Genomic DNA, 21,405 nt, shown 5'->3' on the forward strand with positions numbered 1-21,405 from the left:
TTATGCTATGCCTAGGGCAGGAAAAATTAAAGCACAAAGCTAAAGTCGACCAGAGATTTTTCGCAAACTTAAGTGATAGTACAATAAAAAAAAAAAAGTCTTGGAATTTCAAACAAAAGTGATGCATAACATATTGCTTCCAACCCCTTATAAGAGCATGGTCTGAGATGCAAACATTAAGTTATATCTGCCCATGTCAATGTGAATCCCTAACCTTGTCATAAGAATATACATGCTTTCTTTTAGTATTTTAATATTACAATAAATCTGACAAGTTGACAAAAACCAGAGAAAAAGGAGCAGTTTACAGGCTGAAGTCTGCTCTAGAAACCTAGAACATTTTTATTGATATGTAACTCACAAGCCCGTTCATCTCTGTGTTTGTTACCTGTTGAACATCAAGCTCTGGCTCCTTGGGTGTATCAGCATGCACTCTGGCTGCACAGGTCTTTTGCTTCTAGCTTTGTGTTAATAATTTACTGCCTTTGCAGGTGCTTGGAAAGATTTAGTGTTGTTATTGGACCACTGGGTAGCTGTTGCCGGCCTGGACACAGATTACACTTTACTGTTACATTCTTGTCTTACCAATAAGTTATGGGTAAGTCTTGACCCTTCAAAAGATGTAGAGTACTCTATCATTTTTGTCCCTTTCTTATACAAGAACTGTGGTCAGGTGGATTAATAATAATAATAATGTATACTTTATTGATCCCCGTGGGGAAATTACTTGTTTTTCTCTGCATTTGACCCATTCACTCAGTGAAGCAGTGGGCAGCCACTAAGCAGGCGCCCGGGGAGCAGTGAGTAGGGACAGTACCTTGCTCAGGGGTACCTCAGGGTAGCTGTTCAGTGGATTCGAACCCCCGACCTTCCAATCATGGGGTGACCACTCTACCTACTAAAAAACCTAAAAATGTAGGTTTGACTAAAATAAGATCAATTGTCTGCTTTTTTTGGACACTGAAGAAACTATAGATCTGTTATTTTGTTGCTGTGAGAAGGGACCACATACTTCAGCTTTACTGAGTTTTCAGTCTGTGATATATGTCAGTGCCAGTTTACTGAATCAATCACACATGGCAAAACCTTAAGCAGTTTTATTGACAGACATAATTTACAGATTTCATTTAACCTTTTTACAAACTGTAAACACAATTTCACTCACGAAAACATATTCTGCAATCTAATTTGTGCCCTCCATAATGAGCATCTTATCATGGTGGAGGGGTTTGTGTATCCTATGGATCCCAGAGCTTTGTTGTCAGGGGCTTTTACCCCTATTAGGATCTCTCAAACTGATAGACAAACTGGTCCTAGTTGAGGGGCCAGATGACGAATGATTCAGGTAACTCATAAGAAGAATAAATGAACAGAGGACCACTCTACCCTCCTGGGGATACTGTTACCCAGCCCTCATCCTGGAGCCAGGCCTTGGGAGGGAGCTTAATTTAGAAAGCATTTAGTGGTGAGGCTTTCACCCATGTGACCCTGTTGGATGCAGCCTGAAGAGGTAACATAGGCCTGGACCCATGTTTTCTAACCACCCACAGTCTATTGGAGAGGCCCTAGACTCTGTTATAATCTAGAATTGTCCTTGATGATAGGTGACAGGCTGGAGGGAGTATCATGGTATCCCCAACAGTTCAATGCTGTATATTGGGGTTTTCCCCGGTGGACAAAAGGTGTTTGTTTCGGTGCCAACTTCTTGGAGTGACTGGGTGATGGAGGGTGTCCCATGTGACGACTCCATTGTTTTACTCTGACTTACACGGGCAATTACTCTGAGATCCAGAGGGGTACAACTGGGAGGAAATCCCTGCCTGATCAGAACCCCAGTGGGTTTCTGTCACCTCAGTTTGTCCATACTAAACACCATGTTCAAGCATAAAGATGTTCATAGGTGCGCAGCAACGAGATACCCTAGCATAGTGGTCCCTTTTTTTGTGCCACGGACTGGTAAATGTTTGACAATATTTTCACAGACCAGCCTTTAAGGTGTCGCAGATAAATACAACAAAATAAAACCAGTAGGCCTACCGGTACCAAGAAAAGAGAAAATGTATTCATAACACACAGGAAAAGACCCAGGGAAACCAAGTTAACTATAAAAACAATAAAACATAATGATAAAAACACTGGAAACCGTAAATTTCACACCCGAGCCTCAACTCTCGCGGCCTGGTACCAAATGACTCATTGACCGGTCCGTGGTCCGGGGGTTGGGGACCAATGCCCTAGCGCACAGATCGATAATTGATCATCAGATCTGCAGACCAGCTGTAAAGAGCTGTGTCTGCACGGTGGTTGACGCCTGTTGTGGCTGTAATCACTGAACCAGATGGTGGAAGCCAGCAGTGATAGGAGCCATCAAGGTATGGAGTCCTATCAGACTTGGTTAGCCTGTAAAACTCCAGAGCAGCCAAGTGCTCTGTAGCTCTGCCAGTAGTGGACGTAAAAATTCAAATGTGTGAGGATTTGTGGAGGCTATTTTTGGTCAATTTCAAAGTGACTGTGGCAAACGGTCAGGTTGCTCAGGAAGAGAATGCTATTAGCTGGAGGAGTCTCCAATTCAATAAAAGGATGCTGACATTACCTCGAGCTCTATCGAGCTACTATGACAGCTTTTACTGCATCACAAGGTGTCTCGTCGGTCCCAGTGCAAATAAAGTCTGAAATAACAAACACACTAAGCTGTCTGAGTTACAGTTAATCAGAATTTAATGAACTAACTGTCATCTCTGGTTGTTAAGAGGATTTGGGATTACTGAGGACAGTGCTAGAACAAAAACGATGCAAATTACCTTGGCTTAATGTGACAGTTGAGATTTAATACAGCTAAGACCGGTGGGTGCAATGTATCATTGTCACTTTGTGTATTCATTTATTAATTTAATAACCTCCCAGCAGGGATGTGTCTAAGTAGTCTTTACATGGAATAGTGTCGGAACAGCACAATTCCTCTTGTGCTTTGGATATTAAGACATTTTTTAGAGATGTGCTTGCTCCCTTTATGGCAAGAGAATTAGGCATGAAAGATTGATCTCTCCTTCATGTCTGGCTGATACAGCTGGCAGTGCATCTAATGCATCTGTTGAGCCTAAGAAACACAAGCCTCATATCTAACTCATAACTATTGTTGTCATTTTTACTTGTTTTGGTATAATTTAGGTTAAACAAGGTAACCTTTAAAGCCTGACCAATACATCAAGGGGACTGGTATATTGGCCAATATTAGCGGGAGAAGCAACGTATAGCTTCAGCCAACATTATGCTCCATAGTTTGTCCGCCAGAGGAAACTATGCAGCTTCCCTGGGCGCAAAAACCACCAGCTGATATAAGAAGAGTCGGGCAGATTCTCAATCTTGTTGTAACAATAAAACAAGACTATTCTTTTAAACAGCACCAATATCAGTTGAGCTCTAGTTTTATTCTCTTGTTAAACAGATTACATGAACGGGTAAGCTGTTTCCCCCTGTGTCTAGCCTTTACGGTAATGCTGCTGGTTTATCTAATAAGAATAATAATGAACAATTAAAAATAGATTAAACCACCATTAGGCGTCATCTGAATCATCTGTTATCTAAATTAAGATAATAATAATAAGCTGGAATAGTAAAATTGAGGAGTGACAAGAACTAAAGTGTATTTCACAGGGAAAATCTAACTCCTAGACAGCTTCATTATAGCGTCATTATTTGAGTCAATTACCTCTTTACTGTCTAATACCACTCTATTGAACTCTGTAATACCTCGCAGGCATAGCGACATCACCAGGGAACCCTCTAACGTTTAACATTATGAGAGACTAAAGCAGCGTGATTAAATATGCCAGGCTTCACTCTTTAAAGCCTTAAACATGGTCTGAAGTTGCAGGTTGGAGCTGAATTTTTCACAGTATTTTCACCCATGAATTTTATATAATTTCGTTATAATTTTACCATGGATGACTAATATAACAGGGTTTTTAATAATTCATTTGGGTCTTGCGTGCTGAGTTTAGATATGTGATTTTAGATCTTTTTGATGGGATCCAGCCTTAACCTCGGCTCATCGCAACGATAGGAAGCGATAAACACAGAATATGTCTTTGCTGACAAGAGCTGTAAACAGTGGAGCCATTTCAGTCACTTGTTTTCAGGCCTCTTCATTCTGTGGAAATGGATCCACGCTTTCTTCTGTTTTCTATAAACACTCCACCATTTTCCATTCTCTTTGAACTACCCCTCTCTGCTCCATTTTCCACTATACTGGCTGAAGGGACATTTTTCTGAAATACTATTACAAGGACCATCCTTGAAATGCTTTGATCACTCTTCATTCAGATCAGTGAAAAGCTACTGCTGCCTACGGGAAAGGTTTATTTCAGCAATGTCTTTTTAGTCAATATTGTTCACTTGACCTTTCTACCGAGTCCTTATTAACGGCCCTCTGTTATCATTATTTCTACACTCTATGAATATAATATGGAACATACAAGAAACGATTTTTCCTATCTGCCTGTAAGAAACTGGAATTTTTTAATTATACATTTCTTTAAATATTTTTGGATTACATTTTATGGTTAATTTGTATTCTGTAATATCTTGTAATCTTTTCAATAAATGGAGCTGAAAGTTTTCTATCACAAAATGGGCTAGTAGCTCACAGAAGAGGCCTGAATTATTCAGAAATCATTTCAAGATACTTTGCCTAGATCATACAGTATTCTTGCGTCACAAGGAAACAATGCAAGCTGGGTATATTTAGCAAATGGTCACGCCTGTGTGATTCCATCTGTAAATTTTGCATTTTATTTATGTGTATCCTTCTGATGCTTTCTTTCTTTATTCTTACACTAGTTGAAGTAGTGTTCTTTCTAAGTAAAGACTGAAAAAAAGGGCCTTTGTCAGTTTTGGGAATTTCACATATGTTTTTGTTTTCATTTCAAAAAATGAGAAAAATTCTCAGTATGTGTTTAAAATGTCAAGTTGTAATTACTGAACAGAGCTGCTGAGCCCAAAGGGTCACCGAGCTAATGGTTTAGAGCCACTGTTTGAAGTGACTGTTACCAGTTTGTGCTGCAGAGTCAAACCTCAGTAGTGGATCAGAGCTTCTTGGTCATGGTCTCTACTGCAAATAAAAAGACAAGAAACCTATAAAGACACTCAGAACAGCTAAAGAGGGATCAAATAAATACAAAAAAAAAAACCCATAATAATGCAACATGTGTGACCTTTTACATATCCAGTATGTGTCTTCTGTGCAGATACACCAAAATGAAGACAGCCACCAACATCTACATCTTCAACCTTGCTCTGGCTGACGCCTTGGTGACGAGCACACTACCGTTCCAGAGTGTTAACTACCTAATGGGGACCTGGCCTTTTGGGGACGTCTTGTGCAAGATGGTGATGTCCATCGACTACTACAACATGTTCACCTCTATCTTCACACTCACCACCATGAGCATCGACCGCTACGTCGCTGTGTGCCACCCCGTCAAAGCACTGGACTTCAGGACGCCACGCAATGCCAAGATTGTCAATGTCTGCAACTGGATTCTTTCCTCTGCAATTGGGTTGCCTGTCATGTTCATGGCCTCCACTACTGTCACTTTAAGTATGAACACATGTACCACTAATGCTGATCCTGATTTGCAGCACTTCAATTTTAGCATGAATGGGGAAATTGTAATGGAAGTAAATACACTACATATTGTTTTAGCAGCCTGACCTCATCACAATAATCTTCATGATTAAAGTTTTGCTGCATAGACAGTGAGTAAAACATTAGCCCAAGAAATGATAGCATCTAGTGAAACAGCTAGTTCTCTCTGCAGACAATTATGTCATTTTTGGATTCATTTGCAATCAGCCTGTTCTGCCCCTTAGGTATGATGATGTGCTGCTTTGGACAACTTTAAAGTTAAATGAAAAAGCTCCGCTAAAAGCATCCTTGACCCTAAAACTGTTTTTGTGATCCCTCGTGCAAATAGCGAAGGTCATTCAATTTCTTGAAGAAGTTGTCTGTTTTCATCCATGTTTATAAATAAGATGTGGCAAAATAAACGGTAGAGATTCAGTTTTACAAATTACTTAGATTATTGCATTAGCTTTACTTTCAGCTGCTCCCTTATTTCCCAGGCGGTTGCCACAGCAGATGAATCTGCATATTTGATTTAGCAAAGTTGATGGTACAAACCTCCCATTTATCCATGTTTGGAACTGGCAAAAGGGGAAAAAAACTCTAGAATCCACCAATAAAACAAACAAACAAACAACAACAAAAAAAACAACAACAACAACAAAAACAAACAAACACTTATTTTAGAAGAAGAACATTAAATTACAAATTTAAAAATGAATTTTCGACAATAAAGTGATGTTGGGTGTGCCAAAATAAAGAACAGATTGCTGGCCAGCGCGTACTGATCCAGCCTTTGTCTAAATTCCAAAATTCACCACACAGTTGGCCACAGTGACAACAAAATAAGGAACACTTTGCAGCAAATTTCATATTCTAAAAGTAGAAGAGTGGAAGTTTGTCACACCACCCACTTCTACTCCACCTGCAGCCAGCCTTCATCCCTTCAAACTCCATCCTATCTGCAGCCCTTCACTTCCTCAGCTCTGCTGAAACCTGTCCAATTTACATTCGCTGCTCCCTTGCTCTCTCTAGTTACTTGCTCAGCTCAGTTTGCCACAATCTGGATTCTTTGCTCAGTTCAATTAAGGTTCCTTCACTGATCTGCACAGCTATCAACTTGTCCACTTCTGCACACATCTACTTTGTCTCACTCTACCTTTGCTCAATACTCTACCCCTACCCCATTCTTCTGTCTAATAATTATTCACCGCTTATCTAACTCCAGCCCCCCATGTTTGCCTGTTAGCTCACTCTGGCTCATGATACGGAAGTCCTCACATCAAAAAGTGTGTAAACAACATGTGTCGCGAGGCAATCAAGTGTACTGTTATTGTCAAGTATGCTACCTCATTAATTTCCATAAGTGTATTGTAGTGGTTTACACATTTCCCTAATAAACTATCCCTGGCTTGATCCTGAGAGGAGACACAAACCCCTTGAGTGTTGTGTCAGGAAAGGCACCCAGCATAAAAATCTTCCAAAGCCAAAACGCTGTGGTCATCCCTCGTAAGTAAGCTACCAGCCAAAGCTATAGTTTTTCAATGGGGAGTCAAAATGAACCCTTGCAAGTATATGTGGCCATTTTTTTTTCCCTTTCGCTGTATTTTACACCACAAAATTCATCATACATTTAGTAAACTAGTCAAATTGTTAGGAGTTACCCAAATTTGGAATTAAATATTAAATAATGTTGTGTGGGAAAATGTACACACACCCTATGCAATTTTTCTTTTTACAAACAGCATTTTAACAATGGCACAAAAACTACAAAACAATAATGAACTCATTCAGTTCAGTCTCTTCATTTTTGATTGAAAAAGCAGTTACACACTCCAGCACATGTAAATGAAGAGAAATCACAATATTTATTGTGTAACTGCACAAATAACTCGTTCTGGCTGCTGTCAAATACAGCTGTCTTCACAGCCAAAAAGCTGCTTGCAAGGAAAAAAGGAAGCATATCCAGGAGCAAATGCAGTGGTAAAGACGGTAACTGAATAAAAATGAAACTCAAGCATTCTTTCAATCTGTTTAAGAAGAGAGAGTAAAAGGAGATTTACTGCAAAGCTGTGGGGGCAAGGTTCTTTAAGATGTGATTGCTTTACTTTGACATAACAGTTTTCAGTGAAAAGGTTTTTCTCAAGCAGCTTCAGGAAGACATTGCTGTCTTTGTGTACACACACACACATACATATAGCACTAAATGAGCCACAGGATTCTCTAATGTGGGATAGTGCTTCTTCTTTGGTTGTGTTTGCTTTCCATAATTAATTTTAGAAAAAAAAAAAAAAAAAAAAAAAAAAAAAACACGATTTGAAGATGTCACACTGCCCTCTGAAAAATTATTTTTCTGCATTTTCATATTTTAAAGAGGCAGTTAAAATAGATCTGTTTATATCCTATCTTATGTTTGTGTATGCTGAGACTATAGAGCTCATAGTATACATACCCAAAGTTTCAAATACTGAGGTCAGGTTATATACGTAAGCCCTACAAGCCCAAAAGCTCAGGCTGCTCTTGGCTCTGTATGATGTCAGTGAAAGTGGAGATTCTTTATATGGTCGTTTCGAGCATGCTGCTCTGTCTGCGAGCACACCTTCTGTTCAACGTTTCTGTTTACAAGAGAAAGCCAATTAGAAGAAAGCTACCTTAATGTGAGGGGGGTGGGGGTTGTAAAATACCATATTTTAGGCAGCTGATTAACTGTGGAGCTGCACCAAGACCCAGCCTGGGTTTATTTAGTATAATAGGTATTATTTTGAACTGCAATCTAACCATTAGAGTCCAATAATAAAATATTACAACTGAAAGTGATTATAATCAACCCCTTCTCATAAAGTGAAGAATGGAAAATTTGGACTCTTATGAAAGTAATTTCCACAGTTCATTTTCTAATCAGTAATTTTTAAAATAGTTTTCAATGATGATTTAAAAAAAAAAAATAAAAATAGGCAGTAAGCAAAAATAGAGTTTGTTAAATACATACACATGCATATGATGAATGTTTATGATGACTCTATCCTGTGTCTTCTCAACCTGCACAGACACAGGCATAGTGGACTGCAAGCTGAATTTCCCCCACCCCGCCTGGTACTGGGACACCCTGCTCAAGATCTGTGTGTTCATCTTTGCCTTCATCATGCCCGTCCTCATCATCACTGTCTGCTATGGCCTCATGATCCTGCGGCTAAAGAGCGTGCGAATGCTGTCGGGCTCCCAGGTTGGAAAAATGCATTTTCTTTCAAAAGCCCCAAAATTGCATATATAATTTCTTTCTCTTTTTTTGCATTTTGTCAAGGGGATTTAATTAGATGCAAATTGTGCATTTTCTAAAATTATTAAACCTTGGGTATAAACCTAATTGATTTTATTTTTCAGAATAATGAGGCACAATAGCAACCTGCCCAGAGCATGCTTGCAAATATGGTGCTCTCATCACTCTCAAGTCCAAGTAATTAGGGAAAATCAACTTAAGCCTGAGGTTGCGGCTTAGTTTTAATTAACCTCTTAGTGCTCACTAGCATGAATATGGGTAGAATGAAAATTCTGCTGCCATGCTTTAAAAAGCATCAGCTTTCTCTGAATGAATAACGATTTAATGAAAAACATAAACATACAAAGGCAAATCACAATTTTTTCAACACAAGAGTCTAATGACCAAAATGCCTCAAAGCTAGTTGTCTTTTTTTATTCAAAGGGGGGAGATAAATGGTGAGGTAACACCACACTGGAATGCACGACAGTAACCTTTCACTACGTATTTGAGTTGTTGCATAATGAAAACATCCTAAAGCAGAAATAAAAGGAAGAGTAAACATTCTTGTACACAGGATTTGTTACTGCCTATAGCTCTTAATTCTCTCCTCTTACTCTCTCATCCTCCCTTTCAGGATTACATTCTCCAATCTCCATCCTTTTCACACACTAGCCTCTCTGCTCTGTCATTCTTTCGTTATTATTTATCTTTCCCTGCCATCTCCAGTTTTTTTCTTTTTCATCTTTTCACCAGTCTTATACCCATCACTAATCTGCCTAACTTTTTCACACACAGGAGAAAGACAGGAATCTGCGTCGAATCACCCGCATGGTCCTCGTAGTGGTTGCCGTCTTCATTGTCTGCTGGACTCCTATCCACATCTTTGTCATCATCTCAGCTCTGATCACCATCCCCAACTCCACTTTCCAGACTATCACCTGGCATTTCTGCATCGCTCTCGGCTACACAAACAGGTGCCTAGCAGAGAAAAATATGCACAGTTTGTTTTTTGTCAAAATTCTGGATAATTGTTTTTAGAATTATTCATTTAAAAGGAAAATGGTGCAGGACGGGATAATAGGAGAATGTTATCAGGAAACCACATTATATAGTAAAGTTGAATTTAGCTTTAGGCTGATTTTTGTGCTTGTTATAAGCTTTGATCCTGTTTTTTGTCTCCTGCAGTAGTCTGAACCCCATCCTTTATGGCTACCTGGATGAGAACTTCAAGCGTTGTTTCCGTGAGTTCTGCACCCCAAGTCCTTCAGTGTTGGAGATACAGAATTCATCCAGGACTGGAGCCAGTAGCCGCAAGATCCCACAGCGTGAACACATCAGCGCAAACACAGGAGAAAGGTCCAATCAACAGGTCACCAGTGTCTGTATTACTTGAATGTTAGTTAGGTAGGAGCATTTAGTGGAAGTCTTTCACTCTGTGTTTCAATGTTAGAGGAGAACATCAACAGCTTTCAAATATCTGTACAGTTGGTGGCACAGCTGGTAAGCTTGGCTTGCATAATTTTTGTTGCCAGAAGCAGAGATAATGAAAGTCACTGTTCCCCCCAAAAAGTATGTGCAATCTAAACTGACATGCAGTACTGTGCAGAAGTCTTGAGCCTGCCTTCATTTTTTCATATCTTGCTTCCAGGAGCCAGACTTTCTTGACATTTTTATTAACAACAGTTCTCCTGTTTGTTTTTAAGGTCTTTCTTAGATTTTCTCTGGATGTGCTGCTTTTCAGTCCAGCTCTTATGCCTGACAATTTCCAAGGTGGTTTATTTGTTAGTGTTGGTGGGTTTTTTTTTTGGTAAGCTTGTTAACACTGACCTATGAACCACTTGAGCATTAGAAAGACACCTAACTCAAAGGACAAACTAGTGCCATGAAAACAAGTCATAGACAACTTTTTAAATAGTATAATAATAGCGAGTTTCAAAAGGAAGATGACACAGTTTGATAGTCAGAAAATGGCTCTGGTTTTTCACCAAGAAGGTGATTCTCAAAATGCTATTGCATGTATGGTGTGTCCTTAAAAAAATTGAGGAAACTGGACAAAAGGAGATGAACAACATGTGAAAGTCATGTTCTTCGGAAACAAAAAAAAAAAAAAAAAAAAAAAAAAAAAAATCTAGCAAAGACGTGACACAGGACCTGAGAGATGCGTCCGCCCCTTCACTGTAGCCTCATCAGTAAAGGTCTCTATACAAGGGTGGCAATAGAGAAGGCTTTCTTAAGAGAGGGAAAGAGTCATTTCTCACTGGCTGCAGTGTGAAAAATCAAAGCATAAACATGGTGAAGGCTCTGCCATGGTTTGAGGCTTATTTCACCCAGTGGGGGATTTTGTCAAACTGATGGTTTTATGAATGTAGAAAAGTACTGTCAGATTTTGTAAAACCACAAAGCATCTAACCGGTGATAGCTTCATTTTCTTTTCCTAAACACACTGTTTTGCCTTAAATACTGTGTTTCCACGTATGTTAAACCTTTTTTCAACAAATTTGCTTCACCCAGTTCTCTTTTCCGTAAAAAATGAGGGGAGGCTCAAGTCTTAATTTTGAACAGAACCAAGTTAAAAATGTCTATTCCTGCTTGTAGCATTAGGCTAACTTAAGCTAAGGCTGTAGCATCATTTCATACCGTGAACTATGTCGACTGCATAACAGGGCGAATTTCAACAGCACAGTGTTGTCTCAGATTGAACACAGCATTATGTAGTTAGAGGAAATGACATTTGAAAATACCTGGTTTCTGTTGCAGCTCCTTGTTTTAGGTCTTCCCTTCCTTTATTCCTGTGACTTTTGCGTTCCCCCTCTCAGTGTTTTCTGTTCATTTCGTGTGAGACATTTTGAAGAATATGTTCTCATGTGGCGTTTGGTGCTTTTATTTCCCCCCATTGTTCTCTCACTATCTTCATTAACGTCTGATTGCGTTCACCTGTTTCTTATTATGCTCCTCTCACTGGTGGGCTTTTAAACCCAGTCCCAGCCCAGCCCTCTATGCTCCCACTCTGACGTGTATAACTGCTACTAATATGACTACTGAAGGGTCTCGAAATTGCAATGGTAGGGTACACTTTCTATCTCAGTTTATCCTCCTATCAGATGGACCTATTAGGATCAAGTCCTTACTCAAAAATATGCCATTTTCGGTTCAAATGTATTTGTTATAATTCTTATAATTCTTTTTTTTTGGTTCTTTATTAAACACATTAATAACAACAAAGTACAATGCACTTTTTGAAAGCATGTACAACATTTCCACAAAAGTAAATTTGTCTCCATAATATTTAGCGAGCTGAGCTCTGACTGCACTTCTTGCACTTCACTGCAGTGCTTCTTGTTTACATTTAATTTGTGTCTATGTCCGGACCTACCATTAAATGAAACAGTCATGTTTGCTTTACAAAGATAAAAGCAGTATCAAACTCTCAGCAACAAAGCAATAATGAATTTATCGCCAAACCTCAAAGTTATCCAAGAATTTCTAGTGAACTCATGGCCATGGGTTCACAAAGTGTGTAATAAGATAAACATCCTTTCTTTCTCTGCAGGTATGACTAGCCTTGGAGGGGTCGTCAGTGGACTCTCGCTGTTGTGGCAGTGTTCCCAATGACGATCTCAACTCAGAAGTCACCCAGGTCACCACGGGGCTCTGATTATCCACGTACACATAAGCCACATTCACACAACCATTCAGGACACGGCTAAGACACAACAGCACAGAACATTTTAGCCAGAATGCGTAACTGCATCAGGCCACTACTCTGCCAGCTAGTGTACCTAACTACATGGCTGTGCAAGCTTTTTTACACACTGGTTACATTGATTGGGTAGCACATCCGGACTGTTTGTGAAGTGGATTTGTGGCATGTTTGTTTTTTTTTACTGGATGCACATGTTTCAAATGTAGCTCTGTGTGAGTCTAAGCTAAAACAATCCCTAAATTCAATCTGTTAACAGCTCCACACCTGCAGGGCCAAAAAATGATAGACCTCAGGATCTATGATTAGGAGACACATGGGAGAATAAGCCGTCTTTAGCCTATCACTGTGCCAAAAGGAGATTTGCAAAATATTCAACTAAGATGCAACAAAATTTGTCAAAGGAGATAACAATGCTATACTGCTGAATCCCCTTCTTACAGCCCAGGTGGCCTCGAGGTAGCTGGAAACCTAAAATGGCAGCAGGTTTTGTTTTAATGTGGACTGCCGACAGTACAGGAGCCTTCACTGTGTTATTTTAAAACAAAACAACCCTCCCCCCCCACCACCACCACCACCACCACATCTGATTAAAAGGAATGCACATACCTCACATACAAATGTATATAGAAGAACGGTTGTTTTTAACATTTGCAGGGGGGACCTCCACCGTGTAGTCATACTCAACTCATACAAGTTATACTCAAAGAAAACCGTCATTACCACATCAGGGTGTCTGAATTGAAGTTTCTGCACTAAGTTGAGAGGTAAAACTATTTGTGTTACATTAGTATTGTATGGACTACGCAGATTCAATATGTGTGGTAAACATAAAAATATACTGACAGAACTATAAAAGCCACTTTCACAAGCCACCGATACGTATATGTGTCTTGTTTTGTTCTTTCTGCTTTGTACAGAGCTGCCCCATTCATCAAAGTCTCGTATTAACGAATTCATTATAGTGTAAAAAATAAATCAGTTAATTGTATTTGTCAAGCTCATATGGCTTCACACCAGTCTGCCACTTTTTTTCCAGATGTCTAAAAAGAACAGATCACCGTGTTGCTGCGCGGCACAGGATCTGCTTATCGTTGGTTCTTTTCCTCTGTCACTGCATGAAGACATGATCGTAGAGAAAATGTCTTTCATAGCTAATTACAGCGCCTCACACTGCTTCTATATCAGATCAGCAGCTTTTCACTTTTACACCTGATTAGCAGAATTTTCCGTCGAGTGATCTACGTAGTGCCGTTCAAACTTTGGCCACTTCAAGAAGATGAGTTGTGAGTTGCACTGCACTCAGTAACGATTTCACCATGAAGCACAGATGTAGTACAGTATTGTACTTTCTCTGCAAACTCTGACATATGTACGAATGTCTATTTGTTTACCACAGTGCATCCTTGTGGATGCTCTAAACCAGCAAAAAGCTTTCATCAGCCTGTCCTGCACAACCTTCAGTGTGTGCTGTTGCAGCAAATAGTGCAGACGTATGCTTTTACCAGTGTATAGTTAAGCAGCCATTACAACAGGTATGGGTTGAAGTGGAGTCACTTCTCTGAAAAAGTTTAGCCAAGCGGGACAGTAACACCTGTTGTAATCACTAGAATTGCTTGTGCCTACGTGTTGTGCCATATGCCAAACTTGAGCGCCTTTTTTCATAGTAGCTCTACGCGATATTCAATGTACTGGTATTTTTTTCTAAGGATCTGTAAAAGTAAATGATTGTATTAATCTGCCATGTAAAATATTGTAAGTATTCTGTCGCTTTTTTTAATGAATGTGAAATCATTAAAATCAGTGTGGTCCTACACTATATATGCATATATATATATATATATATATATATATATATATATATATATATTAGGGGTGCAACGATATTCGTATCGATATTGAACCGTTCGATACAGTGCTTTCGGTTCGGTACGCATATGTATCGAACAATACAACATTTGTAATTTATTTTATCAACTCTCCTTCTGACGATGCTGTCTGTGTTGAGCGCTCAGTGAATCTGCGTTCGACTACTCCGCCTAGGCTGCACTGTCGAGCGCAGATCCACTGAGTGCTCAACACAGACGGCATCGTCAGAAGGAAGAGCGCAGGGCAAGCTAGCAAGACAGAAGTTAAGCTCTCCAGATCTGGCGTTTGGAATTATTTTGGTTTTCATGTGACGTATGACCCTGAAGGTAAGCGAGTCATGGACTAAAGTAAAACAGTATGTTGGATGTGCCATGCAATGCTCAATTACATGGGTGGGAGCTAGTGTGTTAGCGCAGTTAGCTCGTTAACGTGTTGGCCGTCTAGCCCCATGCACGGGGCGATCGGCGGTAGCTCGTTAACGGAGATTTGCCGTGTTGTGGCGTTAAGGTCATTTCAACGAGATCAACCTGAAAGCACTAGTGGGAACACAACGAATATGACTGCACATTTACGCCGACATCATCCTAGTGCAAAGACAAAAACAACAAGCATGCTACTAACTTTAGCCGAGTCATTTAGACAGCTGTTAGCACATGATTCTCCTTATGCTGCTGAGAATATAGCCCAGAAGAAGCGGATAGTATAGCTTTTATTTTGGAAAGAGACATTTCTCTGTAATAAACTCTCTTTTCCAAAGATGAGTGATTCCTCAATCAGATACAGGGCTTGCAAAATCGCTAGCCCGACGTCCTGGGGCTAGCGATTTTTTTCAGTCGGGCTACCAAAATCTATCTCTTCCCTGCCCGTCGGGCTATTGTAGGAAAAATATATGTCAATGCTTTTGCATTCTTTCAGAAATGTAGCTGGGTAATTATGTCATTGGCATCGGTGAGCCACTGTCAATATGTGACATATTGAAATCGCGTTTGAATTTGCGCTTGTTTTTTTGCTTTCACTTTGCAATCGCGCGAACTGTGTATAGAGAGCGACAGCACTGATCTGTGAGTGATGAAAATTTGTGCACCAATTCCTCTGACATCGTCTTATTAATCGTTAGCTCACTATGCAAACATGACAAGTGAAATCTCCCGCAGCTTAAACATGTGAGAGGTTGATCGCGCAGAGAATCGCTGAGCTTATGTGAGTGCGTGTGTAAAAGCAGGAGGATATATATTTCATTTCTTCTGAGCCAAATAAGACAGGTCAGGGTGAAGAAGTGACAGCCAAAGAAAAGCTTACCACAAAACGGAGAAGTTATGACAAATCAGACTATAAGGCAAAAAGAAAGTGCAGCTTTATGGTTTCATGGACAAAAGAATTTCTGTGGCTGCAATATGACGAGCTAAATAACCAGGGCTGCACATAAGTGGTCCGCAGGTGCGCATTCGCTGTCAAAATAAAAAACGCGCACAAGGGTTAGGGTTAAATTTAAAAACTGTACTTTTGAGTTAAAATATATATTTATAATTTTAATAAATGACAAATTAAAAAGGCATGAACATTTTTTTTGTATCGAAAAAATATCGAACCGTGACACCAAAGTATCGAACCGAACCGAACCGTGAATTTTGTGTATCGTTGCACCCCTAATATATATATATATATATATATATATATATATATATATATGTATATCTCTTATTAAATCTGCTTTTAATCGGGACGTGTGCAAATCAGAATACTGTGTATGTAAATTGTTGTACACAGAGAGTTTAACTTTGCAAATTGTTTTTGATGAAAAATGCTATACGAGGATGGCACACTGTGCATACTGCTTCAGTGTGAAAGACTAAACTGTAGATGATTCTTCGCAGCCCATCAAGCTTCAAAATAGCAGCAAAATTTACTCTGTGGTGCATGAGCTGTCAAATGTTGTATCTCATGCGCAATGTGTTCTTCATTTGGCAACGAGAACATTATGTTTCATTTCACAAAACACATCATGTAAACAAAGGAGTCAAATGTCAGCTTTTGTGCAGCGTTTCAGGCCAGGAATGAACAGTTGTAGCAGCAAACAAAGGGAGGAAGGGTTTTAATCAGACTATGTTTCCACCTGAAGTCTAGAGAAATTCCTGTTTAGATAACTTGAAGAGTGGCTATAGCTGAGTGTGAGAGCTGAGAGTTTGCCACATTTGTTAACTGTGTCGTAGATTAATGATCTCCTCAGGGTGAATGATGTCCTTCTGCATATTGTATAACAAGAAAATTTGTTATGCCAAAAAAGCATACATGCTAGAAAAGTTTAGGTTTAGTCTAGTGTTGCAAATAATTAAATATCAGCGAGCCAGGCAATCTGTTTAAATATCTCCAATGCTGAAGCTTTATGCATGGCATTGTTGTATTTAAAAGTTGTCTTTCATGCATTTGTTTGTGTTTGTATGAAGTAATTGTTGAAATCATTTTACAGGAGCAGTCAGAGGAAGACAAACAGGCTTGGAAAAACGAAACATAAGAGGAAGCAAACCAAACTAATATTACCTAAAATAGCACAACATTTGTAATCTGCTACCAACTTAAAAGCCTCAACCCACTTATAGAGCTAAAAAGACTCAGGCTGGTCTCAGAATTCAAGCACTAGAAGCTCAGTAGATATTTGATCATATATGTAGCAGTAAAGTTCATATTTAAGACCCTGTTTTCAATATTCTTTAGCTTACTTTAACCAGCTGACTGTAGGTGAAATGGTTTCAGTCCACAAAACTGAAGGTTGCTGCTACAAACAAGAAGCCTGCTTTGATCTACTTCTGCTAAAAATCAAGGATCCATTGATTCAGTAATAACTAGAGAGCCTCTCTGGAGAGCACACCATTCGCCAAAACCAATAACCTATCCTGCAATTTTAAATTGACTCTTGCCTGAACAACTCGAAAAACAAAAAATAGCGAGGTGAAACGTCTTTCACCTTTACGCTTTCTAACTGCATGTGTGCAGCTACATTAAGATGATGATACTCTAATTCCATTTAAATGAAGAAAAACATTACACTATCCACCCTGAAGGTCAGCAAGGTACATTTAACATGTGCAAGATGCAACATCTGACTCCGAGTGCACCTAGAACTGAGTCATTACCGTCCTTGAGCTGTACATGTGCTGCCATGAAACTCTCTCTTCTTTATTTTGTTATTTATGAGAATTATAAAAAATGTATTCTGGTCTTAAAGTGACATGTCTTGTGATTTAATGTTAAAAACAAGAATTTATGATTTATGGATGGCTCTCTGTAACACTGTACATGTAATATTGCAGTTATCTGGTTGTTGTCTATGGATTAAAGTGTCATTAAATCTAACTGAACTACCTTTATTCTTGCATTTAAATAAAACATTATCTACATTCCAGTCTTCCTTGTATTCAAAAACAAGAATGTTTTCCACACTCAAATTAAACACAGTGCAGCTGGTCTGTGAACCCAGAGACAAATACAAATACTGACAACAGAAACAGATCATGAGGAAAAATGAACTATACAAAATACATTTTTAACTCACATTCAGCAGCTGGAGTGTTTTCTCCCATTAATCACGCATTACCTCCTACCACTATAATTTATCACCAGATAATCTATAAACATATTGCTGCGACATTTGGAAATTTCACATGTCAGCCTTTGGGTGCTGCATCACCTCAGAGTGATGTTAACTTTTAAAAATGACAAGATTTCAACATAAGGCTATACATCCACACATTCAGAAGAAATTTACATTCACTAACATGCCTGAAAACACTAACGCCAGGACCACTCGCGGATGCTGGGCATGCACGTGCCAGTGGAAGCAGAAGGCAGAGGATTGGCTGGTTGTAGAAAATGTGAATGAGTCAGGAAAGCACATGTAGTCAGGAAGCAAACGTGGGTGTCATCATGCGGCATCTTTTTTCAAAAGTCTGGAACCGCTGCCAAATTTGTACCTGTATGTGAGGAATGGGTAATGAGTCCCCTATGAGCACCTGTGCACTGCAGCAGTGGCTAAAAACTATGTGGTGCATTTTTTTTTCTTTGGTATGTTCCTTCAGTCTGCTGTAATAACACCACAAGTGCCCTGTAAGCTTGACATATTAATAACACTCAGCGAGCACGTGTTGTGGTCATGTATTTGTTCTTTTTTTCCCCAATACAATAAAAAGTGCTGTTAAAGTTTTTTTTTTATCTTTTTTTTCTTTTTAGCAATTCTGCTTGTAATTCTCTTAAATGTTATTCAATGTTCAAGGATTCACATGCAAATGAAAACCATCTAAAATCTATTGTGTCTCCCTTGTACATTTGAAATGATAGTTTTCTCAGCTGTTGGGCCTGATTATGGCCAGGTGCATTTCGTTTGCAGTGCTCTCACTCAGCAAGAGGGCACACGCTTGACATATGGTGCAGTATGGCGTAATATGTGTTACCAAGTGTCAAGGGAAAGTAAAACAGGGCATTTTAAAAGGACTGAAAACTGTTTCAGCAGCATTTCATTTTGCTCACTCTGGGACTGATTGTCTGGATAGCTGCATAAAAAAAAGAAAAAGAAATGATTTAGAGAGGCTATTTCCAAACATATTGGAAAGATGTCCCAGATTGCCACATCACTTTTTTGTCTAAAATACAGCTATGCTCAAAACTTATAATTTTTATCTATATAGACTCCATTCAGTCTTAGCATGTCTGTGTAATGTGCACGAGGGTTGTACACATCATCATGGTTTCAGAAGTGCATGGAAGTATTCACAGCATGTATTTGCTGCATAGATGCTTCAAACCCCATCTTGTCATGTAAGCGGCTGCTCAGGAGCCAGACATTGCCTTATTGGACTTGGCAGCATGATTTATCCTGTCATAGAAATTATTACGAAGTGACAGTGATTTTCCCGTCTTCCTGCAGAGACCGAGACCTCACCCAGACCCGATGTTGTGAATCTGCCCTTTTCCATATGGAAAGCCAATCAACCAAAACAAACCTAATCCCCCAAAATCCAAGTTTAATAACTTGATATTTAAAAGGTTAAACCTTTGTCTTGGGGACAAAATCAAGGGTCTGTGTTGTATAAAATAATACAAAAACACAATACCGTGACCTATTTCATGCTCCAGTCTGGAAACCTAATATGCGCTTGTGCATGCAGGGGAGAGCTGATAAGTTATGTATGCAAATGCACTCTTTCTGATAATCTTTTTTCAAAACTGGACAAATTTGATAAGATATTTGTGATGCACGCGAACATTTCAATTTAGTAAAACAAACAGAAAGCTTTCTCTTTCTCTTGAATGCTAAACGTTTATGTTTGTGGATTATCCAAAAGAAATATGTCTCATGTGTAATCCACCCATGTAAATGGTTGCTTTTGTATTAATAGTGAGCAAGAAACATAAACAAGGGGACATTTTTATGAGTTGTTATTATGAGAAATAGAAGATTTATGAAAGACAAAATAAATGCAAAACAAACATTTACTCTTTAATAAGCCTTCACTGAGATTTATGGTCTCATTAATAAACTTCAATTTGTTTAGACTAAAGACTTGCATCGCATCATCTCCAATAGTCTTGGCTTCATTAGTGAAATAAACTATTTTTTACTTACTTAAATATGGCTTCTATTTGTTTCAGAGTCATGCAGTCTTACCTGCTTACCTGGTGGGAAAACCATGTGCTGCTTTCTAATAACAAACTCCTGCATGATTGAAGCATGTAAGAAATAGAAAGACTAATGACTTTATTTTTCATTTGTTTCATAGCAGCAAAAAACATAAATCTGTTATGAAATCTCAAACAAGGAGGGTCAAAAAGGAGTGAGTTTGTGTGTTCGGGGCTGTGTCGAATCCAATTTAAGTCCTTCAGGCCTTGATACCCCAGCGCTCCTCTGCGCTTTCATAGAGCAGTGCTTTCCTCAGGCTATTTCACACTCTTAGATAAATGGCTAGCTGGCGCTCCTCATTTGATGGAGAGGAACATAGCATTTTACTGCAATGGCTCACAGCACATAGGGAGGGTGAGAGCCAGATGCCACAGTCAGAATCTCAGGTGTGGCGAGGAAATGAAAGTCATGGAGGAAAGACACAGAGCAAGCCAGCAAAAAAACAGCCAGCTGGTCGAGCTTATCTAAGCAAATCAGCGTGACAGACCACTGAGTCCCACAAAACTGCCACCACCTTATGGCTCTAGTTGCCAATAAACCAGCCATCCAGCAAAAAGTGGGCAGTTTGTCATCTGACCAATAAGTTGCCTCCGTTTGTCAGTCCTCCAACCAACCACGACTCTGAGTACCCAACAGGGTGTAGTTTTCTTGTGCTTCCCTGTCTATCTCCAGTGCACGGTGGTTGGGAATGAGCCCGGGTTTAAATCAATGGAAATATCGCTGACTCCATTTCTTACTATGCTGTTACTCAACGAGACTGTGGGGCACGGGAACCATCCAGTCAGGTAATATTCCCATCAATCCACCTGATTTCATTACCCTGTTCTCCGCTAGTGCTTTGCTTTGCACTTTCCAGGTCCCAGCTCACTAAAAGATTGGCTATCAAAGTTTGATTATCACATCCCAGCAGCTGTTATTTTGCCATAGGTGTAACTTTCTCAGAGTGGGATAAAAATTTACATATTTTTTGTTTTTGATTGGAAAGCCAAAAAAAACCCATAAAACTACTGGAAACACATATATAATCTGTCTGTACTCATATAATTTCTTTTCATATATTTACAGCACCCATTATTTAAAACTTGCATGACATTTTCTTCCACACATTGCAAGACAGTTACACACTTTGGCACTTTTATTAAGGGCTTTTCAGCAGATGTTGTAATACCAGCTACAAAGAAACTTTCAACACCACTTGACACACTTTCTAACATCAAGGTCTTCCTGGTGGATACATAAAAATTCTGCATAAATTGCGCAGGTTTGCTCTCTAACCAGACCCT

General features: G+C 39.3%; 1 protein-coding gene and 1 long non-coding RNA gene across 4 annotated transcripts in view; one reads left to right on the forward strand and one right to left on the reverse strand.

Moving 5' to 3' along the window:
* The window catches only part of oprm1 (opioid receptor, mu 1), a 55,334-nt gene extending 37,489 nt beyond the window's left edge, over positions 1-17,845 (forward strand). The window contains exons 2-6 of one of the 3 annotated variants that reach the window (XM_004551449.5): positions 5,247-5,599; positions 8,671-8,846; positions 9,678-9,856; positions 10,068-10,251; positions 12,433-17,845. In XM_004551449.5, coding sequence (XP_004551506.1) covers positions 5,247-5,599; positions 8,671-8,846; positions 9,678-9,856; positions 10,068-10,251; positions 12,433-12,438 — 898 coding nt within the window. In that variant the 3' untranslated portion in view covers positions 12,439-17,845. Of the gene's footprint in view, positions 1-5,246; positions 5,600-8,670; positions 8,847-9,677; positions 9,857-10,067; positions 11,656-12,432 lie in introns of those variants that run through there. The other 2 variants (XM_004551450.5, XM_076891542.1) reach the window with 2 other exon arrangements.
* On the reverse strand, positions 9,731-11,737 carry LOC105940911 (uncharacterized). Its single transcript, XR_001167563.4, has 3 exons — positions 11,624-11,737; positions 10,096-10,177; positions 9,731-9,860 (listed from the first exon to the last, which is right to left on the reverse strand). It is a non-coding gene; the product is annotated as an uncharacterized LOC105940911 (long non-coding RNA).
* Positions 17,846-21,405: the final 3,560 nt, after the last annotated feature.

The sequence above is a fragment of the Maylandia zebra genome, linkage group LG13 (assembly GCF_041146795.1).
Source record: "Maylandia zebra isolate NMK-2024a linkage group LG13, Mzebra_GT3a, whole genome shotgun sequence".
NCBI lineage: Eukaryota > Metazoa > Chordata > Actinopteri > Cichliformes > Cichlidae > Maylandia > Maylandia zebra.